The sequence below is a fragment of the Thalassophryne amazonica genome, chromosome 4 (assembly GCF_902500255.1).
Source record: "Thalassophryne amazonica chromosome 4, fThaAma1.1, whole genome shotgun sequence".
Classification (NCBI taxonomy): Eukaryota; Metazoa; Chordata; class Actinopteri; order Batrachoidiformes; family Batrachoididae; genus Thalassophryne; species Thalassophryne amazonica.
Window position 1 is genome coordinate 135,812,273 of NC_047106.1, and position 26,137 is coordinate 135,838,409.

Genomic DNA, 26,137 nt, shown 5'->3' on the forward strand with positions numbered 1-26,137 from the left:
GTTGTTCTCTGTTTTCTTCACACGTGCACTTTGCAGCTACCCTGCATGTTGTCTCCTCCAGTTTCTAGGAAGAGAGAAGCTGTATGGCAAATGTAGTTCAATAAAAATAAAAGTAGAAACAGGTTTTAAAAGAATGTGAAAAGTGCTCATTAATAGTGGCCAGCAGCCATGTTTCTACCGCTACAGTTAACATTTATAAAATTGATAAAATTTGTGAATTGATTGAGACTTATTCACATGGTGCACAGAGCAGCAATTTTTGTGCTTCAAAACTGTTCTTCTGGCTAACAAACCTATGGGTGATGTCATGCAGGTTTTGTCCAGTATACAGTCTGTGAGCTTGACACGAAGAGTGATGCCCATTTGCTTCAGTGAAAAGAGCACAACTGGAGAGGGTCATAGTTTAGGGTCGGAACTTTTGTTTGAAGATTGTTCTTCTTCGCCAGAGGCTACAATCAACGTTCAAGGCAAATGAAGACGGAGCCAACACATATAAATTCAAACGAGGGTGTCTGATCAGATGTCATCTTCCAACCCAAACAAGACTGTTCATTTCCTTTTGGCTGTTGCAGTGTGTGATTTTGTTAAATTAACTGTATGATCATTCTATTAAATAAGAGCGATTTTCAATTTATTTTCATTTATATAGCGCCAAATCACAACAGAGTTGCCTCAAGGCGCTTCACACAAGTAAGGTCTAACCTTACTAACCCCCAGAGTAACAGTGGTAAGGAAAAACTCCCTCTGAGGAAGAAACCTCAAGCAGACCAGACTCAAAGGGGTGACCCTCTTCTTGGACCATGCTACAGACATAAGATACAGAACAATTCACAAAGCCATTAAATGTTATTGTGTTTGTCTTCATTGTCTAGGTCAGTGACAGACCCTCGAGATGGAAAGCGAGTTGCCCTTAAAAAGATGCCCAATGTCTTCCAAAACCTTGTGTCTTGCAAGAGAGTATTTCGGGAGCTGAAGATGCTGTGTTTCTTCAAACATGAAAATGTAAGTACAGAACAGTGTGAATAATTGTCCTTTTTTTCCTCAAACTGGCTATTACTAGTATTACTATTACACACAGTTAGATGCTTTATTTCTGTCTTGTGTGTAGTGTTTCTTTTATATGGACATTGACAAAATAGTTTATTTAGTATATTGCTATCCTCTGTGTGTGTTTTACACATAGACCATGTTTACATGAACACTAAAAATAATTTGATTTCTGAAAGTACTGGCTAATCGGCTTATGAAAAATCTGATAAATCTAGGTGTTTGACCAAAATTCTGTGACACACATACAGTTAATTTGGTTTCTTTTGTTCTTTTACATCTCTGCATGTGTAAAGCCTCGGACCCACCAAATAATAAAGCCATGAATATTGTACCACGTATGGATTTGTCAGAAATTTGTGTTTTGAATAATGATCCATGTATAAATCTAAGTATCCACTACAAAGAAACCTATGTGCCTGTCTGTATCTCACACGTGCCAGGTATCAGCCTCTAATGAGCCACGACCGTCCTTTCATTTGAGCCCCGTGCCTCGAATGGCTCGTGTCACCTCATATGATCCACGTCAAGCCAAATATGACCCATGTAGCGCGACGTTGGTGCACGTTTAGGCCATGTTTGGTCCAACCCTCCAGTAGTGTGGGTTTTCGATTCACAGCATCCATTCATCAATCAGTCAATCAATTTTTTTATATAGCGCCAAATCACAACAAACAGTTGCCCCAAGGCGCTTTATATTGTAAGGCAAGGCCATACAATAATTATGTAAAACCCCAACGGTCAAAGCGACCCCCTGTGAGCAAGCACTTGGCTACAGTGGGAAGGAAAAACTCCCTTTTAACAGGAAGAAACCTCCAGCAGAACCAGGCTCAGGGAGGGGCAGTCTTCTGCTGGGACTGGTTGGGGCTGAGGGAGAGAACCAGGAAAAAGACATGCTGTGGAGGGGAGCAGAGATCGATCACTAATGATTAAATGCAGAGTGGTGCATACAGAGCAAAAAGAGAAAGAAACAGTGCATCATGGGAACCCCCCAGCAGTCTACGTCTATAGCAGCATAACTAAGGGATGGTTCAGCCCTAACTATAAGCTTTAGCAAAAAGGAAAGTTTTAAGCCTAATCTTAAAAGTAGAGAGGGTGTCTGTCTCCCTGATCTGAATTGGGAGCTGGTTCCACAGGAGAGGAGCCTGAAAGCTGAAGGCTCTGCCTCCCATTCTACTCTTACAAACCCTAGGAACTACAAGTAAGCCTGCAGTCTGAGAGCGAAGCGCTCTATTGGGGTGATATGGTACTACGAGGTCCCTAAGATAAGATGGGACCTGATTATTCAAAACCTTATAAGTAAGAAGAAGAATTTTAAATTCTATTCTAGAATTAACAGGAAGCCAATGAAGAGAGGCCAATATGGGTGAGATATGCTCTCTCCTTCTAGTCCCCGTCAGTACTCTAGCTGCAGCATTTTGAATTAACTGAAGGCTTTTTAGGGAACTTTTAGGACAACCTGATAATAATGAATTACAATAGTCCAGCCTAGAGGAAATAAATGCATGAATTAGTTTTTCAGCATCACTCTGAGACAAGACCTTTCTGATTTTAGAGATATTGCATAAATTCAAAAAAGCAGTCCTACATATTTGTTTAATATGCGCTTTGAATGACATATCCTGATCAAAAATGACTCCAAGATTTCTCACAGTATTACTAGAGGTCAGGGTAATGCCATCCACAGTAAGGATCTGGTTAGACACCATGTTTCTAAGATTTGTGGGGCCAAGTACAATAACTTCAGTTTTATCTGAGTTTAAAAGCAGGAAATTAGAGTTCATCCATGTCTTTGTCTGTAAGACAATCTTGCAGTTTAGCTAATTGGTGTGTGTCCTCTGGCTTCATGGATAGATAAAGCTGGGTATCATCTGCGTAACAATGAAAATTTAAGCAATACCGTCTAATAATACTGCCTAAGGGAAGCATGTATAAAGTGAATAAAATTGGTCCTAGCACAGAACCTTGTGGAACTCCATAATTAACTTTAGTCTGTGAAGAAGATTCCCCATTTACATGAACAAATTGTAATCTATTAGACAAATATGATTCAAACCACCGCAGCGCAGTGCCTTTAATACCTATGGCATGCTCTAATCTCTGTAATAAAATTTTATGGTCAACAGTATCAAAAGCAGCACTGAGGTCTAACAGAACAAGCACAGAGATGAGTCCACTGTCTGAGGTCATAAGAAGATCATTTGTAACCTTCACTAATGCTGTTTCTGTACTATGATGAATTCTAAAACCTGACTGAAACTCTTCAAATAGACCATTCCTCTGCAGATGATCAGTTAGCTGTTTTACAGCTACCCTTTCAAGAATTTTTTGAGAGAAAAGGAAGGTTGGAGATTGGCCTATAATTAGCTAAGATAGCTGGGTCAAGTGATGGCTTTTTAAGTAATGGTTTAATTACTGCTACCTTAAAAGCCTGTGGTACATAGCCAACTAACAAAGATAGATTGATCATATTTAAGATCGAAGCATTAAATAATGGTAGGGCTTCCTTGAGCAACCTGGTAGGAATGGGGTCTAATAAACATGTTGATGGTTTGGATGAAGTAACTAATGAAAATAACTCAGACAGAACAATCGGAGAGAAAGAGTCTAACCAAATACCGGCATCACTGAAAGCAGCCAAAGATAACGATACATCTTTGGGATGGTTATGAGTAATTTTATCTCTAATAGTTAAAATTTTGTTAGCAAAGAAAGTCATGAAGTCATTACTAGTTAAAGTTAATGGAATACTCAGCTCAATAGAGCTCTGACTCTTTGTCAGCCTGGCTACAGTGCTGAAAAGAAACCTGGGGTTGTTCTTATTTTCTTCAATTAGTGATGAGTAGAAAGATGTCCTAGCTTTACGGAGGGCTTTTTTATAGAGCAACAGACTCTTTTTCCAGGCTAAGTGAAGATCTTCTAAATTAGTGAGACGCCGTTTCCTGTCCAACTTACGGGTTATCTGCTTTAAGCTACGAGTTTGTGAGTTATACCACGGAGTCAGACACTTCTGATTTAAAGCTCTCTTTTTCAGAGGAGCTACAACATCCAAAGTTGTCTTCAATGAGGATGTAAAACTATTGACGAGATACTCTATCTCCCTTACAGAGTTTAGGTAGCTACTCTGCACTGTGTTGGTATATGGCATTAGAGAACATAAAGAAGGAATCATATCCTTAAACCTAGTTACAGCGCTTTCTGAAAGACTTCTAGTGTAATGAAACTTATTCCCCACTGCTGGGTAGTCGATCAGAGTAAATGTAAATGTTATTAAGAAATGATCAGACAGAAGGGAGTTTTCAGGGAATACTGTTAAGTCTTCTATTTCCATACCATAAGTCAGAACAAGATCTAAGATATGATTAAAGTGGTGGGTGGACTCATTTACTTTTTGAGCAAAGCCAATAGAGTCTAATAATAGATTAAATGCAGTGTTGAGGCTGTCATTCTCAGCATCTGTGTGGATGTTAAAATCGCCCACTATAATTATCTTATCTGAGCTAAGCACTAAGTCAGACAAAAGGTCTGAAAATTCACAGAGAAACTCACAGTAACGACCAGGTGGACAATAGATAATAACAAATAAAACTGGTTTTTGGGACTTCCAATTTGGATGGACAAGACTAAGAGACAAGCTTTCAAATGAATTAAAGCTCTGTCTGGGTTTTTGATTAATTAATAAGCTGGAATGGAAGATTGCCGCTAATCCTCCGCCCCGGCCTGTGCTACGAGCATTCTGACAGTTAGTGTGACTCGGGGGTGTTGACTCATTTAAACTAACATATTCATCCTGCTGTAACCAGGTTTCTGTTAGGCAGAATAAATCAATATGTTGATCAATTATTATATCATTTACCAACAGGGACTTAGAAGAGAGAGACCTGGAGAGCTGCTCCATCCAAAGTGGGATGGATGCCGTCTCTCCTAACAAGACCAGGTTTTCCCCAGAAGCTTTGCCAATTATCTATGAAGCCCACCTCATTTTTTGGACACCACTCAGACAGCCAGCAATTCAAGGAGAACATGCGGCTAAACATGTCACTCCCGGTCCGATTGGGGAGGGGCCCAGAGAAAACTATAGAGTCCGACATTGTTTTTGCAAAGTTACACACCGATTTAATGTTAATTTTAGTGACCTCCGATTGTCACATTTTTTAAATGCAGTCCAAAAAAAAGGACACTCCTGCATAGTCTGGCCTGTATGCGCATCTGTGCGTCAGGCTGCAGTTCACCTGTGTTCCAGAGTCATTAAATGCAGCTGTTCTGCATTTGCACCCAGTGCAAGGTTTGGAAAAAAAGAAGAGGAGGAAAAAGAACTGTGGAAAGGTTTCTCTGTGACCAAAGGGGAAAAGAAACACCAGAATGAGGTGGCCACTTTAATTATATACACCCCCAAATACCCGCAACACAAAACCCATCCATAACCAGCTAGAATCGAACCACAAGTTCCTAGACAGTCGCCTCTGCGCTTCTTCTCGCTGGCTATATTTCTTCTGCAGCATACAGTCATTTTGACATGTGATCCAACTTTTAACTTTGTGTTTGTCTGTTATTGTCTGAACAAAAACCAAAAACTGTTGGGAAAGTGAAGTACACGGACCCACGCCAGGGGGCGTAAATGAACGGCCAATAGGAAGTCCGAATAAATAACAATTTATTCTGCAAATGTGCACAAAACAACCAAATATGCTTTTAGTCTGTCAATCACAAAACTCGGTGACGCGTGGGCAGGCCCGAGGATAGGAGACGCCTAACCAGAGAAGAGCCGGGACCCACGAGGTTCCACCGCCAACGGAGACCTGCAACACACTGGAGCCGCCAAGTCCTGAGTCCCCAGGTGGCCACCACTTCCAGCTGTCAGATCCGGTACTGCTGGCAGGAAAAGAGACAGGTTAAAGGTGGGTGTGTGTACACCCAGCAAACAGTCAGCAAAGATACAGTTCCTTCCTGAGGGAAAAACCTCCACCTCCAAACACAAGAACACAGAGTACATGCAGTGCCTTATGTATCACTTAATCAAAGTCTGAAGTGAGGAGGGGAGACGCCAACACCTCCAACTTCCTCAAACTCGGCTGCAAGTGTACAGAAGGTTACGACTGCAAAAAGCTCTGCTGCAAAAACGTGTTCGTACGGCACAGAACGGCTGAGTAGTTTACCTTGAGGGTAAGCAGATAACTCGGCAGAGTTGTGATGTCTCTCCCAGGCTTTTATGGTGTGGTGTGTAGATGAGTGATGACTCACAGCTGTCAGTACTGGTGCTCCTGAGAGGCGACTGCGCCCTCTGGTGCCTGAAACCTGACGACAGGCAGGGCACCCTCTGGTGGTGAGCCAGCAGTACCTCCTCTTCGGGCGGCCCATACAACAGGACCCTCCTCTCCATTTTCAACATCCAAACTCTGACAGAAAATGATTATAATTATTTTATATACAGCGTCCAGTGCACAAAGCAGGTGGGATTGTCACTAACGGCCTCGTTCTCACCACAAACATACCTCTAACATCCTCGTTTGTCCTCCTAGTACACAAACTGTCCCATGTTGTTGTTGCTAAATTTTGAACTTCTTGAAATTAGCGCCACACTTAGATAAGCCTTGTTAGCCCAATATTCTCCCACTTTTGTTGAATAACTGTCACGGTTCGGTGGTGGAGCCAGAAACAGACAAATAACCCTACTATGCAGAGCAGCCGAGACAACAGGATGGAGAAAAGAACAGTTTATTAGACACCGGTGGAATAAATCAGAGGTCAGGGCTGACAAATTTCAGGACTCCTCTATGTTTTGAGTGCAGAGGAACGAAGGCTTCGTGTAAATTAAGGTGCAGTCAACAACCCAGGCTTCTTCCACTGCAGTGGTGCAGGCCCAACCTCAGGTGTTGAAGTGCAACCAGGAACTCCAGACTCGTCCTAAAATCGGTGCTGACAAAGCTCTGGCTACTTCTCATGCATATAAACTCAGAAATCTTTAATCTCAGTGCAGGACGGGAGAGTAATCGATCTCTCAGAAGAATGGAGTAACTTAGGAGTGTTCTTAGAGCAGGTGCAGATGAAAACTCAAATAGTGTTCTTTAGTAATCGGTGTGATATAGTGCAGACTAACTCAGAACTTCAACTTTCAAGGTAGACAAAAACTCAAATATTGTCTTTTAGTATCGGTGCAATATCAGTGCAGACGAAGTCGGGACTGCTTTCCAGGGTAGACAAAAACTCAAATATTGTGTTTTAGTATCAGTGCAACAAGTGCCTTGGGAGACGGTGCCAACAGGCTGATGAACTTTCACCTCAAAGGACAGTTCATCCAAAACGAACTCTAGTCAGGAAAGGAATGCACCAACAAAACAGATGCCAAGTCTTTCGGGGCAGAAAGTGTTCAAAAAACAAAGTCCAACAATTGCCTAACAGAGAGAGAGTAAAGACCTAAACTCTTCCTTCTTCAAACAAAGGGAAAATGCAAAAATGCCAAATCTTCTCCAGACAAAAACACAAAGGATAAAAGAGCAGAAAAAACTGATTGCTCACAAGAAAGCTGGACAAAAGGAGGAATTGCCAGGACTTGGTAAGGAGCAGGAAACCAGCCATCATGTGGCAGGTGCATAAAGCAAGGAGCAATGGACCCACGCTGAGGGAAGACAGACAGTGACTAAAATAACCCAGTTGATTAGGGAGTGATTTTGCAGCAGGTGTGGACTCCGTACAGCTGCTCAATCAAAGGCCAAGGATGTGTAATGAACTCAGAAGAACACCAGAGGGAGGCAAGGAGGAACAAAAAGGTAAGGGACTCATTAGCTGAGACAGACAGAGTAAATGAGGGCAGAAAAAGCAGAAATAAACAGAGGTTGACAAAGGGCAGACTAAACCACCTAAAACCACATAACAGACGAGGCCCTGACAGGACTCGTACAAAAAAATACATGGCTCATTATTCATCCTTCATTATTCGGTGGGACCAGGGCTTAAAAGTGTCTCTGTGAATCTGTGAAATAGTTTTGACGTAGACCTTAGGGCCCTGTCCCACTCGCGTTTAGGATGATTTGCGCATGAAATGAGGAGACAAAAGCTGAGCGTCCACAACAAAGGTGGGCGGAAATGACAAATGTCCCGGGGTGGATCAGCGAATACATGAGGAAGAAAAGCGGATATAACGGAACAGAAGCGAAGGCAACTGCGGAGGCGCCCCCATGAGGGGCACAGCAGCCGTGATGCACTCGCTTCATCTGTGCCCACTCTGTCTGCATGCGCGACATACCATTTGCGACCGTGATGTGGCCGTGCTGGGCACGCGTCATATCTGTTTTGCACGCTGTCCCGGTCCGCCGCCAAGCCGCGCCAACCCGTCGGTTGCGGATGACAGGGCATATGCGGCGCATTGGTTGTGTATGTCCTGCGTATGTCTTCAGTGTGTGTTCAGGCAGTGATGCGGATCTCATCCGCAGCAGGATTTTTGAGCCGCTCAAAATCTTGGCTGCGGACATGCGTGCCTCTGCGGATGATCACGGACATGTTCGGATGGCGGCCGACTCATACAGGAATGTTACACGGTTATTATGGTTGTTTGGCGGATGTGGGCCACTTTTGTGCACATTCCATCCGCAAATCCTCCTAAACGCCAGTGGGACAGGGCCCTTAAAAGCCTATATAAATTGAAATCTTGATTCGGAGTCTGCATCTGCATCATCTCCAAAATTTAATGGAGTCTTCTATGCCCTTATAACTATCTGTGGTGAAAAGTTTGTCAAAATCCGTGCAGTAGTTTTGCGTAATTGCTAGCAGACAAACAGACAGACATAAATAAACGCTGAGGATTTTATTACATCCTTGGCGGACGTAATAAATTAGATCTTTTGCGCACCATTCTGATTGCTGTGAATTTGGGCTTCCCTACACTACAGAGAGCAGAGCAAAACACACACAACGCATTATTCTGTGGTTCTGAAAACCTTTCTTTATTACACTGATGCATTTATGATCCCACAGTATCATATTGTCATTGTGCAGTTTATGGTTGTTTTAACTTCCCATCTTCACTCGATTTCAGTGCCGCCTCCCACCATGCTGTTTTTCATTCTGCATGAACTGCTCACATGTAGTGACAGAAGACAAACATATCAACTATATTGTTTATATCGGGTAGATGACAAATTCCTACCTTTGGGAGAATTTCTACTGGTATATTGCTAACATTACAATATGGCCCATCTGTACCACCCAATGCTCCCAAAGACATTGTTTTCCATCCAAATGACTTCACCATTTTTAAAGAATTTCAAGGTATTCTGTGTCTATGTTAATACAGCATCTCAGTCAGTCAGATAATAGACATCCAGAAGTTTATTCCACATCATACAATATGGACCTTTCAGTGGTCCCCAAAGCATCAAACAACATATTCTGTAACGCAAGTTAACTTTAATCACCAGTTTAAAATGACCTTTAGCGTAATATTTGATCTGCAGGTTTCACGTATGAATTTATAAACTTTCTAAGAATCGAAATAAAGAATTTTTTTAATCTGATAAATAAATGATTCTGTCTTAAAGTTGAAAATGATTCTCCTCCCTTTTTCTCACACACACACTTTGAGTAACTTTTGGAAACCTTTGGCTTTAACTCTTCTCTTCTCAGGTACTCTCTGCTTTGGACATACTTCAACCTCCACATATCGACTACTTTGAAGAAATGTATCCTTCTGTATTGGAATAGACCTTTTTATGTGTGGGACTGACTCTGAAAACACAGCAAACCTCAGCACGTCTTACAGGATCAGCAGTAGATTGTGTTTTTTAGGCCCCAAAGCATTTTTTGCTGTCTGTTGAATACATCCAGTAAGGTCACGTTTTAGCTGTTAGTGTTAGATTGAATCTAATGCATCAACATAAATATACAAGGTCTATTAGAAAAGAAACCGACCTTTTTATTTTTTCAAAAACTATATGGCTTTGAATCACGTGTGATTGCGTCAGACAAGCTTGAACCCTTGTGCGCATGCGTGAGTTTTTTCACGCCTGTCGGTTGCGTCATTCGCCTGTGGGCAGGCTTTGAGTGAGCACTGGTCCACCCCCCTCGTCGGAATTCCTTTGTCTGACTTCTTCCTGAGAGATTGGCGCTTTGCTTGATCAAAATTTTTTCAGGAACTGTAAGGCACATCCAAGTGGACACCATTCGAGAAATTCAGACGGTTTTCGGTGAAAATTTTAACAGCTGATGAAAGATTAAAGAGTGTTACTATCGCTTTAAGGACAGCCCACGGCGCCCCAAGCCGCCGTCGTCAGCCTGTTTCGAGCTGAAAACTTCCAAATTTAAGCCTCTGTTGACCCAGGAATGGTTATCAACACGGAGGTGTTTTGCTGTGGTGCCGCGCCATGAGCGGCTGGGTGCCGACGCGCCAATCCAGCCGCACGTCTTTCATTACAAAATCTCCTTTAACAGTGGAATGTCCGGATAAACTGCTGATCCCGACCTCTCCTGAAATTTCTCTGTTCTCTCACGACGTCCTGGGTCAACAGAGGCTTAAATTTGGAAGTTTTCAGCTCGAAACAGGGTGATGACGGCGGCTCGGGGCGCGGCGCCGTGGGCTGTCCTTAAAGCGATAGTAACACTCCATTATCTCTTATCAGCCCTTAAAATTTTCACCGAAAACCGTCTGAATTTCTCGAATGGTGTCCACTTGGATGTGCCTTACAGTTCCTGAAAAAATTTTGATCAAGCAAAGCGCCAGTCTCAGGAAGAAGTCAAAGGAATTCCGACGGGGGGGTGGACTAGTGCTCACTCAAAGCCTGCCCACAGGCGAATGACGCAACCGACAGGCGTGAAAAAACTCACGCATGCGCACGAGGGTTCAAGCTTGTCTGACGCAATCACACGTGATTCAAATCCATATAGTTTTTGAAAAAAATAAAAAGGTCGGTTTCTTTTCTAATAGACCTCGTAAATACTGTATTTACAACATTTCCATCTCTGCATAAAGTACTTTACAATAATGCCTCACTCTCTCTCTCTCTCACTCACTCACACTCTCTCTCTCTCTCTCTCTCTCTCTCACACACACACACACACACACACACACACACACACACACACACACACACACACACACACACACACACACACACAGATGTCAGGGTGCTGCAGGGTTCTCCCCAGAAATTTTTATCATAGCGATGCTGTTGGCATCTATCACCCGAAGTGGCGCGCAATGCTTCCGCTCGGGGTCCTAGCCAGCCTTGTGTCCTGAAGTCCTAAGACAAAATTTTAAATCTTTTAGTACTGTTTCTGGTCTTACTCTGTGCTGAAATTTGATTAGTGAAAATAATCTAAAATGTTTGTGTTTCATTGACACACTGTATGTTACGAATGTGCAATAAACTTATTTGAAAGAAAAAAGAATGTACATTAAGTAATTGAACGTGGGAGATTCCAGACTTTTTTTACACATTTCCCCTGCATAATTTTCAATTTGAAAAGTTTTAATTCTCAAGTCACAATATCACCAGATTGGGGACATTCACTTCAATCTTGTCCGAACACCCCCCCCCCCCCCCCCCCAAAAAAAAACAAAATAAAAAATAAAAGGTCCTGCTTTCTTCCCTGAAAAGAAATGTAAGTGCAATTGATGAATTTGCAAAGTAAGAAATAACTAAATTTGATTCTGAACCTGCTTTACAGAGATTAAACAGTACTTATGCCTTCCTTCTTACAAGAAATATGGAGAAATAACCCAAAAAATTATCCAGGGGTTTTCAAAGTGTGGGAGGGTGACCCCACCCCGGCCAAGAGAACGAATGAATAGTTGCCCCCCCCCCCCATGACACACATACACACAATTTCAACATCGTGTGTTTTTTATTCTTTTACACATCTTAAACACATTTTAAAAGTATTTGTTTGTTTTTAAGGAACTTTACATGTTTTACAGCCTTTGTAAACATTTTAAACATTTTTTTTAAAGAACTTTCTATTCTTTCCCACATTTTACACCCTTTTCAAACATTTTAAACATGTTCAATTTCAATTTATTTTCATTTATATAGCGCCAAATCTCAACAGAGTTGCCTGAAGGCGCTTCACACACGTAAAGTCTAACCTTACTAACCCCCAGAGCAACAGTGGTAAGGAAAAACTCCCTCTGAGGAAGAAACCTCAAGCAAACCAGACTCAAAGGGGTGACCCTCTGCTTGGGTCATGCTACAGTCATACTTTACAGAACAATTCTCAAAAAGAATATTCAGGAAATGCTGTTGGTGCACAGGACAGGAGGGTCTCCAGCACAATTTTCACACCCATCTCTGGATGGAGCTGCACCTTAAACAGAGAGAAAAACAGAATCAAACATCAGAAAGACAAGAAAGAAATACAGTATAATTTGTCAGCATTAAACAATAAAAACCGGAAATACTAAAGTGATCGCCGGCCACAAGCCCTGAGCTTCACTAAAAGACCCAGAATTTAGGTAAAGTTGAGGCCGTGGCCCACTCCGTTTCCTAATAAAATTAATTAAGAGTAAAAGCGTAGAACTATGCTATGCCAGTATGCTAGCCATACGAAAGGGAAAATAAGTGCGTCTTAAGTCTGGACTTGAAAGTCTCCACAGAATCTGAATGTTTTATTGATGCAGGGAGATCATTCCACAGAACAGGGGCACAATAAGAGAAAGCTCTGTGACCCGCAGACTTCTTATTCACCCTTCTTATTGTCTGTGAACAATTTTATAGACTAGTAGCAGAACCTTAAAATCTGATCTCACTGGGACAGGAAGCCAGTGAAGTGATGCCAAAATGGGTGTAATGTGGTCGAACTTTCTGCTTCGTGTCAAAAGTCTGGCTGTAGCATTTTGAACCAGTTGGAGAGCCCTAATGCTAGACTGCAGTAAACCAGAAAATAAAACATTGCAATAGTTCAGTCTAGAAGAGATACACACATGGATCAGGGTCTCAGCATCAGCCACAGACAGGATGGGATGAATCTTCACTATATTTCGCAAGTGGAAGAAAGCAGTCCTCATAATATTTCTAATATGGAGGCCAAAGGACAACGTAGGATCAAAAATTACCCCAAGGTTCCTCACTTTGTCCGTATGATGTATGACACACAAGCCTAGGCTAAGCGTTAACTGGTCAAATTGATGTAGATGTCTCACTGGACCAAGAACTTTTAAAGAACTTTCTATTCTTCTTCTATTTTTACCTTTTGTCATATTTTGAACATCATTTTTTTAAACATTTAAACATCTCTGTGTGGTTTTTAAATGTCTTTGGCAAAGCTAGCACATTTTAACATAAATGACATTAATTCAACTTCAGGGATGGGTATTGATAAGATTCCTTATCAGTTCCCTTATCAATACCTCCTGTGAATTTTCCGTGTACTAAAAGTAGGCTTTACAGGTTTTTTATGTCAACATTTTATTGAGTGTTAAAGTAAATAAATATGAAATTGGTCACTGGATCCTTGATCTGTGGACATAAATAGAAATTAACAAAATCTGTAGTTTTTCTCAAAAACATTTCTTTTCAGACATTAATGGCATGATTGTCACTCCATACCTCTGAACTGAGCTCAGCCAGCTGCACTGCACATCAATGTCTGCAATCAAAGTAAAGAAATGGTCATTTTTCTGATAAAACGCCATCAAAAACAACGGCTGCTCTGAAGGACTGATAATGGAGTCTTTAAGCAAAAAGGCTATTGATGTCGGTGCATCGAATAATTTCTTAATGATTCTCAATACCCATCCCTTGCGCGCGCCCCCTGAAGTGGTTTTCAAACTGCAAGAGCGCCCCCCTGATCAAAAGAATAAGCCACAAAAAGTACAAAAAAAAGGACAATCCACACGTTATTTAACATCCCACTTAGCAACACAACATCAAAGTATTCACATGATTGTAAGTCTCTGTGTGCACATGCAGTAATAATTAGTGGTCACTGACAAGGTTCTAGCTATGACCATTATAGTGCGGAGTAAATTATATGATCGCTGGAATCCGTGGCCCCCTGATGCCATAGGGTTTTATGCCACTAAAACATTATTGGCAAGCCCTATTTTAACTAATGCATTGAAAGCAAGAATAAAAAATATATATAGATTTATGTTGTAATGTATTTATAAGATCAAAGTTCTTTTTTGCATGTTTCTGTCAAAATCTAAGTAAATACATTAAATAACGTTGAAAATGTTAAAAACATTTATATTTGATGCACATAGCATTTACTCTCTTCTTAAAAAATGATACACAGTAGTTTTTAATCCAGTGAAGCAGGATTTTTTTCTGTCATCCTGACAGCTTTGTTGTTTGTTTGTTTTTTTTTTGTTGTTTTTTTTTCAACATTTTTGAGTGGAATTGCATTACTTTTTTAAACAATTTAACAACTGTTTGCCTTGTTTGAACAAGAGCTGAACTTTGACTGATTTGTCAAACCTGCTGTCTTAAAAGAAAAACTTTCTGAAGCAGTTTTTCACTTCTTCACCTCTTTCACTGACACTGTGCCCCTCCTCTCTCTGTCTTGTGTGTGTGTGTTTCTCTTCCTCCCTCTCTCTCTCACTGGCCGCGCACACCATCTGCTGTTTTTCAAACTTGGAGCTTTTTGGAAACACGAAGCCTTTCAACTGTAAAATAAACTGTAAATTTCTGAATGTATCGTCAGATAAAGACACAGAGGGACTTCTGGATTATTTAATGCAGGATTTTCATGGTAGTGTTTTTTTTTCTTCAGCTCTGAGCAGAGATGCTGTTTTCAGATGCTGCTGTTCACAGCGCTGTGGCCACAGAATGCGTTGGCTCTCTGATCTCTGCTGTTTGCGATTTGATGCAAAGAAAATGAGAAATACATTTATTACTTTAATTATTGGTTTAAAATTGTAAAACAATGACTCTATAAGCTTGAAATATGATTGAATTGGTACATTTTCAGCAGCATTTCAGTTTTCTGAAATTTGAACCCGAGAGCCGGCCGGAAATTTGCAGTACCAGGCGGGGCCGCTAGAAACCTGGTCAGCATGTGATGTGCATATTAGTAAAAGTAGAAATGCCCCAATGGCTGACAGAGTGAAACGAACACTGTTTGATCCGATAATAACGGTTCTGAGCTTTCATTCGAAAGTGATACCATCTATTAGGGATGTGAATCATACAACAACTCACGATTCAATTCAATTCCGATGCTTGGGGTGACGATTCGATTCAATTTTCGATTCAAAGAGCTCTGAGAAATAGTTATATTACTTAAATGTTTATGTTTAAGAAAATGCAGCTTTACAAGATTAATCAAATCAAATCAATTTTATTTATATAGCGCCAAATCACAACAAACAGTTGCCCCAAGGCGCTTTATATTGCAAGGCAAAGCCATGCAATAATTACGGAAAAACCCCAACGGTCAAAATGACCCCCTGTGAGCAAGCACTTGGCGACAGTGGGAAGGAAAATCTCCCTTTTAACAGGAAGAAGGGATGGTTCAGGGTCACCTGATCCAGCCCTAACTATAAGCTTTAGCAAAAAGGAAAGTTTTAAGCCTAATCTTAAAAGTAGAGAGGGTGTCTGTCTCCCTGATCCGAATTGGGAGCTGGTTCCAGAGGAGAGGAGCCTGAAAGCTGAAGGCTCAGCCTCCCATTATCAAGTAATTCTAGATGTAAATTTGCTTATCTGCTTTGCTTGTTCAGAGTTGGCTGACAGTTTAGAGAAGCGCTGGTCAGTAGTCGGCAGATATCGCTGCTTCGCTCCTTTTAGCTCTGGGTCATGGCGTCGCATGTGGGCTTGCGGATTTGAAGTGTTTCCGAAGTACTTGGCTTTCATTTTGCAGATTTCGCACACTGCATAAGTCATGTCAAGCTCCTTCTTACGCAGCAAATAATAAAATCCAAAATGCGCCCAAACATTTGCCTTCAGCAAAGACCGTGCTGGCTGAATTAGCTGTTCATCCGTCACGCTAAGCTGCAGCTACTGAACTCCATGCCGGACCCTCCCCTCGCAGGGACGCTGTAGTACGTAAGCCGTTGCCTGACAAACAGTACACGCAGTGAGTAAGCAAGAAAATGTTTAAAAAAAAAAATGCTTTTTAAAACTCGATTCTTGGACATTTTGGATCGATTCAGAATCGTAATAAATACGAATTGCGATTCGGACGTGAATCGATTTTTTTTCCCGGCACCCCTACCATCTATAGCACATGTTCATCTGATATGAGTTACATGGCGTATCAAACATCCACTTAGAACTCGATCGCGGGCTTACTTGCTTCTGGTCTGAGTTTTCACATTTTTTATATAATTTATCATACCACCACACAGTAGATGCCACAATTATAGCAATAATCGTCAGTATTATCAGCAAAGTGTCAACTTTACACCCCGCTCTAGCGGCAAAAAGTTTCAATAAAGATCAATAAAGTTTATCTTTATCTTTAAATCTTTCCATGGCTGGAACAGTCTCGTAATATAGCGCTCCTTTTTTTGACAGTTCTGTGCTTGGAGAGTAGATGTCTTCTTTCTTTGGTGACAGTTCAGGATTTCAGATCAGTAGTTCTGGGCTTAGGGACTGAAGGAATCAGGAACTCTTTTTATGCTGTTTCCCTTCAGATGTGATGCATGAATCTGTACTATATCAGTATGTGTAAAGCATGCTGCAGTTGGAAGTACAATAATATGTTATGTACTTTGTCCTGTTCTTCCGTCTGATGCAGATGGAAAAGCGCTATATAAATGCAGTCTATTTACCATTTAATGTTTCACACACACAGGTACACATTTCCTCGTGTTCTGTTCACAAGGAATTAGACAACGTCTGCTTCTCTTCCTGGTCTGGTCTGGTCTACTTCTTTTGCTCTATTTCAAGCTTGTAGTCTGTCTACTTCTCTTCCTGGCTTGTGTTGATAGGATTCTCCTCATTTTTAGCTGGTTTCTCATCTGCTTCAGGACCCTGGATGGGCTTGGGTTCCTTGTCTGGTTCAACTTTATCTTTGTCTTTGTTCTTATCACACTCTGGTCACCCTCTCTTGAGCTGTTGTCTTGACTCTACGGAGGGACAGATGTGCTTCCAGCCGTTGCTGGACCTAAACGTTGTTTCCTTCGTCCAGTTCAGTGTCTTTCAGATATCTTTGTCTTTTGCAGTTACCTCTCTGCAACTTTTACTGCAGTGGGGGTGGTCAGCAGCACTTGGAATGGACCTTCTCACTTTGGAGATAAGTTCTTTCTCGTAATGGCCTTTATCAGCACCCAATCGCCAATCTGGATCGGATTCTCAGTTTCCTACACAGAAACAGGAGAATCTGACATCTTGTTAGCGTGTATTACGTCTTTGTGGGTCAATACTCATCTCATATAATCAACTAATTCCTCATCTTCACTATCTGGCCTAGTTATTGCCTGCAAATCTGGCAACCTGTAGGGCCTGCCATACAGGATTTCAAATGGAGTAAGACCAGTTTCTAAACTGGGCGTTATATGCATGTACAACTTTACTAAATCTAGGCAATAAATCCATTTTTTTTTTCCTATTTCTTCCATGCACTTTTTCAGTCTATTTTTAATTGTGCCATTTGTTCTTTCCACTAAACCTGCACTTTGGGAGTGATAAGTACAGTGTGTTTTTGCATTTATTCACAAGTGATCTGTTAAATGATGAATGATCTTATTTACAAAATGTGAGCCATTATCGCTGTACAACATTTCTGGTATACCATGTCTTGGTATTATATCTCTCAATTCTATTAAGTATTATAATTTATAATAAGTAAGTATTATAATTTAGCCCACTCGCCTGGAGGTAGGCGGGTGGGCTAAATTTTACTACTCTAGGTCCCATCGCACCGTAAGGTGTATTTTGAAACTCTACAGAGAATCTTCGCTACTGTCAGGGTATCTGCATGTTTAACAGGCAATATTTCTACCCATTTGCTATATGCGCCAGTCAGCACTACACAATATTTCTTTCCCTCACATTGATTTAATTCAATAAAATCCATGTGAATTGTTTGAAATGGGTATTTAGGTATTGGGAATTTCACTCGTTTTGGCCTCTCATTTCCCTGGGGGTTATGTTTCGCACAAATTAAACATGCTCTGCAGTAGTTTTTGCATATGCCTGAAACCCAAATGTTGAAAAAATGATGATTAACCAGTCCAGCCATTCCCCCTGTCGAGACATGGCACGGGCCATGACGCAAAATAGCAGCCCACTCAAAGAGGCTGCGGGGCAGGACTGGTTTGCTCGAAGGTCAGGCATAAACGCCATCTTCATTTTGGTGCACATTGTGATTCTTCCAAATTTTCAATTCAATTTTCAATTTATTTTCATTTATATAGTGCCAAATCACAACAGAGTTGCCTCAAAGCGCTTCACACAGGTAAGGTCTAACCTTACCAACCCCCAGCGCAACAGTGGTAAGGAAAAACTCCCTCTGAGGAAGAAACCTCAAGCAGACCAGACTCAAAGGGGTGACCCTCTGCTTGGGCCATGCTACAAACATAAATTACAGAACAATTCACAGAACAATTCACAGACGAATATACAAGAAATACTATTGGCGCACAGGACAGGAGGATCGCCAACACGAATACAACTCCCATTTCTGGGTCGAGCTGCACCTTAAACAGAGAAAAAACAGAATCAGGCATCAGAAAGACAAAAAATACTGTATAATTTGCCAGGATTAAACAACAAGAAAAACAGAGAAATACTAAGGTGATCGCTGGCCACTAGCCCTAAACTTCACTAAAAGACCCAGAATTTAGGTAAAGTTGAAGCCACAGCCTGCTCCAATTACTAATAAATTAATTAAAAGAGTAAAAAGCATAAAACAAAACTGTACCAGTATGCTAGCCATATGATCATTCCACAGAACAGGGGCACGATAAGAGAAAGCTCTGTGACCCGCAGAGCCTTTTCTGATGCTGAAGCATTATTTTGCATGCCTTTGAGAATTTCAGTTAAGGTTATGAGCTCTGCAGCCTGCGCCAACATGTGGATAGGTAAAGATTGAGCAATAAAGCAATAAAGATTTTGTCAGAGGAGACTACAGCATAGCCTGAAGCGTTTGGGTAATATAGGTCTGCCCAAAGGTCACATATAAAAGTGACCTCAGTTTAACACATTTTCTCCATACCACATCTCTTGTATCCCCAAACCAACCCGACACACTAAACCTTTTGTTTTTCTTCCTGACCACCTGCACTCACACCCTCGTGTGACCACACACTCTCCACCACCCCAAACTTGCACTTCCAACTTTCCAACATACTAAATCCAACTTTCACTTGCACGTACCTTTTCTCCACCTGTCATGCACGGAAAATAACACACATAGTGCCACATTTCCATCCTGTCAACTGAAACCCATCGGAGTCGAGGGTCCAAAAACATTCTGATACCTTTCAGTTGGCTCACTGTCCTTCTCTCAGACATGAGTTTAATCACACTGCGTTCCCAAACAAACTGATAACACTTCGCACCAGTTTTTGTTTTCTCTCTAAACAGGGGGTGAGCTTCCTTCAGCAGTTGTGTATGTGAATGTTTCTCCCCAACACCATAGTTTAAAAAAAAGAATTTCACTATTGCTTAAAGTATATCACATAAGCAAAATAAACCAACTTTTCTCAAATTAAAAACTAGAAAAACATCCACAGGTCCAAAAATGACCTGTGACCCATTACACACAACATATTATAGACACATGTATGCACGTAGAACTCAAAGGAACTATTAATTACAGTGCCCTGATAGGAGACTTTCCCGCCAACCTTCTACCAGACTTTTTGGGGCCTGGAGGACGGGAACTGGGTGTTAATTCACAGTCTCACAATCAGTTTTTAACAGTCCACAGAGAATCTACGACAACCACCCACTCTGTCTACCCTCACAGGTAATTCTGTCTGTTATTTCAATCAAAAATAATTAGTTGACCAGTCAATTAAAATGTATTTATTTTTTTAGCAGTATTTAATATGTATACTGGGGAACTGATTCATAGAGATGTTTTATAACCCAAATTCTTTATTGCCTAGATGAGCCTCTTTCCAAACGAGTTTAGAAATACCCGCTGGAACTCATTGATCTAATTAGTCAGTTACACAGTAGCTCATTCATGATTACTGAGGCAAAAATAAGCCAGATACTGCAGTGTTCAATTAAAGCAGTCAATCTAAATTTTGTCCCAGACAGAAAAGAACCACACAAATGAAATATATTACAGAGGACAAATCAACACCACATGAAAATATTCACAATAATGAATCCAATCATTAATTGTTCTACCGGTATGTAATCTTGATTACCTTTTGCTTGAAATATGTTAAATAGGCAAAACTAACCAGCTTTTCCACTTTATCCGGTGTGCAGAAATTAGCCATATTGTAACCACTTCATCCAAGTTATATGATCATTCGATATGAAAAGTAGGAAGGTGATAGTATTCATTGTTTTTGAGTTATCATCTTAACAAGCTGAATAAGTTTATTTCATTAACAGGTTTATCTCAGAATTTTCCCCTTAAAGATTTTTTCTTTACAGCCTAGACCCAGACTCATACACATACGGCAACGACAGACATCAGCGGTACATTTATCAAAGTCGTCAGTGATAACACCGATTCTCAAAGAGTGTTAGTCTTTCCTATAAACAGCTGTTTTGTCCATCACATTAAGGTAGTCAAATCCACACCAAAACTCCACAATACACAATATCCACAGGGTTCCTGACCTCGAGACCAGACAGAATCTTAATTCTCTAATTCCTTTGTTTCACAACTCGGAGTCAATCACCTTTAACCCTTACGTAAACTCAGGGAATCAAAATTCTCAACTTCAAAGTAAGACGTCTTTTATTTCCTACCTGAATCTGTAATCATTTGACTGTGGCTGTGTGTTGTCTTTGCAGCAGGAACAACAATTTCTCATTTTAGCCGTTTGTGGGGTTATCTGGGAGATTTAAACAAATGGGTTGTTGTTGTTTCCTTTTTGCTGTTTGGTCACCGATCAACCTGAAAAGTGTCACCACTTTGACCTCACAGAGGTGGGTGAACCTTGCCTGGCGCCTCTTTTCAGGTTCGTGGATTTTCAAACAGGTGTTGTGCAGCATAGAATGTTCACAATTTACTTCACAGACAATGGCTTTATTTTTGTCTGCTGGCAAGACAGATGTCAGGCCACCTGCGATTCGGTTGTGAGCACTCTCAATCATACACACACTCATACAAACACATTCGCACCTCTTTTTACCGCGTTTTAATGAAACTCCACCAACTGTTTTTCAGTGTTTCCAGTGGACAACACTGAGGGAACGTGTTTATCCTAGAATTTTACGGCCTGCCCACCGAAGGTTTTACCGACACGACACTGTACAGAATTTGCGTGCTGATCCGGACCCGTAAGATGACTTTTTTCTAACACCTTGCAGCCAAAAGACAAGTGTGATGATCTTACAGTCAGAACACAAATCAAAAGACATTACAGGTTTTTTCATGCGGCGACTCCCAGTCACACGCCCAAGCTTGTATCCAAGAAAACAGTTCTCACCCGTGGTCAATCTCTGTCGCTGAAATTCATATGCCTTCACCCTGATGAATGCCGACCCGTCAGGGAGGAGTCCGCCCCGGAAAGAGTCTTTAACGGGATCTGATCCCGGCCACGGCTGTGGTCTGCCATGGAGTCCTCCTTCACGGGCTGACGATCCTCAGGTTTGTTGGCATCCCGCTCCAAAGGACCAAGAAAATGTCACAGTCAAACCTGTTAAATGAGAGACAACTCAGATATTCACAGAGAATAATCAGACAATGAGACTGTAATTCTTTCTTGCGCAAGGAGAGCAAAATGACGGGACCCCTCCCTCGCCTCATGTCACTCTGAAGGGCCCAGTCTTGCTCACCTCCTTTTATTCAAATACAAACATAAAAGACAAGAATGAGCAGAAGAAAACAACTCAGCGCCTGTCTCCATCCAGATAAGACATTACGAGGTCTGTCCAAAAAGTAATGTACCTTTTTATTTTTTTCAAAAACTATATAGATTTGAATTGTGCGCTTGCATCAGCCAAGATTGAACCTTCGTGCGCATGCATGAGTTTTTTCACGCCTGTCGGTTGCATCATTCGCCTGTGGGCAGGCTTTGAGTGAGCACAGATTTTCATTGTCAGAGAAATGTCTGAATGATTTGGAGCTTTGCTGCATCAAATTTTTCCAGAAACTGTGAGAGACAGCCAGGTGGACACTATTCGCTAAATTCAGATGGCTTTCAGGGACGATTTTATGGGGATCACACAGATTGAGGAGTTTTACAGCCGGTTTAAAGACCGCCCACAGCGGCTGAGAGCGCGCCGCGTTCCGAGCGGCGATCGACAGGCTCAAACGACCAGATCATTTCCAAACTGAACGCTGTGTTGATCCGGGACGTCGTCTGACTACCACAGAAATGGCAGAAGACGTGGACATCAAGACTTTTTTGGCACATTCCACTGTTACAGGAGTTTTTGTCATGGAAAGAGGAGTGAAGGAATGCGCCACCGTGCCGCGAATAGCGCGGGACAAAACCACAGGAATTCGCACGTCGGGACGGAGCCGCATGGCGCAATGCAACGCCGTCATGAAGCCTCACAGGACATGTTCTGGCATGTCCAGCTAATCCACAATTTCTTGGATAGTCACATGACAGAAAAGCCAACAAAAGCCATCTGAAAGCCGTCCTGTGAGACCAACATGGAGATGGTTTTGTGCCGTGCCATTCGCGGCATGATGGCGCATTCCTCCGCTCCTCTTTCCATGACAAACTACTGGAACACTGGAATGTGCCGAAAAAGTCTTGATGTCTACGTCTTCTGCCATTTCTGTGGTAGTGAGACGACGTCCCGGATCAACACAGCGTTCAGTTTGGAAATGATCTGGTCGTTTGATCCTGTTGATCGCTGCTCGGAACGCGGCACACTCTGAAACGCTGTGGGCGGTCTTTAAACCGGCTGTAACACTCCTCAATCTGTGTGATTCCCATAAAATCATCCCTGAAAGCCATCTGAATTTAGCGAATAGTGTCCACCTGGCTGTCTCTCACAGTTTCTGGAAAAATTTGATGCAGCAAAGCTCCAAATCATTCAGACATTTCTCTGACAATGAAAATCCAACGAGGGGGGTGGACTAGTGCTCACTCAAAGCCTGGCCACAGGCGAATGACGCAACCGACAGGCGTGAAAAATCTCACGCATGCACATGAAGGTTCAAGCTTGGCTGATGCAATCACACGTGATTCAAATCCATATAATTTTTGGAAAAAAATTAAAAAGGTCCGTTACTTTTTGGACAGACCTCGTATTATGGGTTTCTCAACAGAGTCAAAACAGAACCGGTTACAGTTGGTGTTCACAGGGCGTAATGTTCTTGTTCAAGGACAGTTAGCTAATTAAGACGTACTACTGTGCTCAGTAAACAAGATTTACGCTCTCAGACGTTTCTCAAGGCAGCAAGAGGACATTTTACCGTGTGAAATGCTCAGTGGTTCATTTAGAAAGTAAAATCACAGAAACATACATATATAAGAAAAATCAAGATAGACACATTATAATTGGTAACATATATTTACAATTTCTAACAGTCGCAGCATGCTGTTTTAGTCCCTCTGTAAACATGCATCTTGATGACAGTTTTTCAGGCTGCCTGGACATGCACATGGATTTCTTACATTGGAAAAAAGTTGGAATAGGTTATTTTCAGAAGATAATGGACTTTCTATCTAATTTGCTAGAATCACATGAGAACTTTGTAAGGAGCTCCGCAACACCGACTGGTGATTGTACATGGGAACGTCTTTGGTGCAGTGGACTTTACATATTTAATCAAATCAAATCAATTTTATTTATATAGCGCCAAATCACAACAAACAGTTTCCCCAAGGCGCTTTATATTGTAAGGCAAAAGCCATACAATAATTACAAAGAAACCCCAACGGTCAAAACGACCCCCTGTGAGCAAGCACTTGGCGACAGTGGGAAGGAAAAACTCCCTTTTAACAGGAAGAAACCTCCAGCAGAACCAGGCTCAGGGAGGGGCAGTCTTCTGCTGGGACTGGTTGGGGCTGAGGGGAGAGAATCAGGAAAAAGACATGCTGTGGAAGAGAGCAGAGATCAATCACTAATGATTAAATGCTGAGTGGTGCATACAGAGCAAAAAGAGAAAGAAACACTCAGTGCATCATGGGAACCCCCCAGCAGTCTAAGTCTATAGCAGCATAGCTAAGGGATGGTTCAGGGTCACCTGATCCAGCCCTAACTATAAGCTTTAGCAAAAAGGAAAGTTTTAAGCCTAATCTTAAAAGTAGAGAGGGTGTCTGTCTCCCTGATCTGAATTGGGAGCTGGTTCCAGAGGAGAGGAGCCTGAAAGCTGAAGGCTCTGCCTCCCATTCTACTCTTACAAACCCTAGGAACTACAAGTAAGCCTGCAGTCTGAGAGCGAAGTGCTCTATTGGGTTGATATGGTACTATGAGGTCCCTAAGATAAGATGGGACCTGATTATTCAAAACCTTATAAGTAAGAAGAAGAATTTTAAATTCTATTCTAGAATTAACAGGAAGCCAATGAAGAGAGGCCAATATGGGTGAAATATGCTCTCTCCTTCTAGTCCCCGTCAGTACTCTAGCTGCAGCATTTTGATTTAACAGCATATTTAATATTGGAATTCATTCTACAAGTGGGTGAGTGCCCTATTAAGTTTTTTTTATTTTGTGTATTTTGTTCTTCTCAGTGGAGCTGGTAGGTTTTATTTTTATTTTGCTTTGAGAGAGTCTGTCTTGACGTGTGCGAGTCTGCTCTGTTCCTGCTCTGCTGTTTTTTTTTTGTTTTTTTTTTTCTTCATGCTGTCTGATCACACTGATGTACAACCCCGATTCCAATGAAGTTGGGACGTTAGGTAAAATGTAAATAAAAAACACAATACAGTGATTTGCAAATTCTCTTCAACCTATATTCAATTGAATGCACCACAAAGACAAGATATTTAATATTGAAACTGATAAACTTTATTATTTTTGTGCAAATATTTGCTAATTTTGAAATGGATGCCTGCAACATGTTTCAAAAAAGCTGGGACAGTGGTATGTTTACCACTGTGTTACATCACCTTTCCTTCTAACAACACTCAATAAATGTTTGGGAACTGAGGACACTAATTGTTGAAGCTTTGTAGGTGGAATTCTTTCCCATTCTTGCTTGATGTACGACTTCAGTTGTTCAACAGTCTGGGGTCTCCGTTGTCGTATTTTGTGCTTCATAATGTGTCACACATTTTTAATGAGCGACAGGTCTGGACTGCAGGCAGGCCAGTCTAGTACCCGCACTCTTTTACTATGAAGCCACGCTGTTGTAACACGTGCAGAATGTGACTTGGCAAATAAGCGGGGACTTCCCTGAAAAAGACGTTGCTTGGATGGCAGCATGTGTTGCTCCAAAACCTGGATGTACCTTTCAGCATTGATGGTGCCATCACAGATGTGTAAGTTGCCCATTCCATGGGCACTAACACACCTCTATACCATCACAGATGTTGGCTTTTGAACTTTGCGCTGGTAACAATCTGGATGGTATTTTTCCTCTTTTGTCCGTAAGACACGATGTCCACGATTTTCAAAAACAATTTGAAATTTGGACTCATCAGACCACAGCACACTTTTCCACTTTGCGTCTGTCCATTTCAAATGAGCTCAGGCCCAGAGAAGGCAGCGTTTTTAATGCAGTGCCGCCTGAGGGATCGACGGTCACGGGCATTCATTGTTGGTTTTCGGCCTTGCCGCTTACGTGTAGAAAGTTCTCCAGATTTTCTGAATCTTCTGATTATATTATGGACTGTAGATGATGGAATCCCTAAATTCCTTATAATTGAACGTTGAGAAACATTGTTCTTAAACTGTTGGACTTTTTTTTTTTCATGCAGTTCACAAAGTGCTGATCCTCACCTCATCTTTGCTTTTGAACAGCTGAGCCTTTTGGGGATGCTCCTTTTATACCCAATCATGACAGTCACCTGTTTCCAATTAACCTGTTCACCTGTGGAATGTTCCAAACGTGTTCTTTGAGCATTCATCAACTTTCCCAGTCTTTTGTTGCCCCTGTCCCAGCTTTTTTGAAATGTGCT

General features: G+C 41.5%; 1 protein-coding gene across 1 annotated transcript in view; it reads left to right on the forward strand.

The window, feature by feature from the left end:
* Positions 1–26,137, forward strand: part of nlk2 (nemo-like kinase, type 2) — a 106,387-nt gene that overhangs the window by 16,056 nt on the left and 64,194 nt on the right. The window contains 2 exon segments of the mRNA XM_034168636.1: positions 873–1,002; positions 9,667–9,722. Coding sequence (XP_034024527.1) covers positions 873–1,002; positions 9,667–9,722 — 186 coding nt within the window.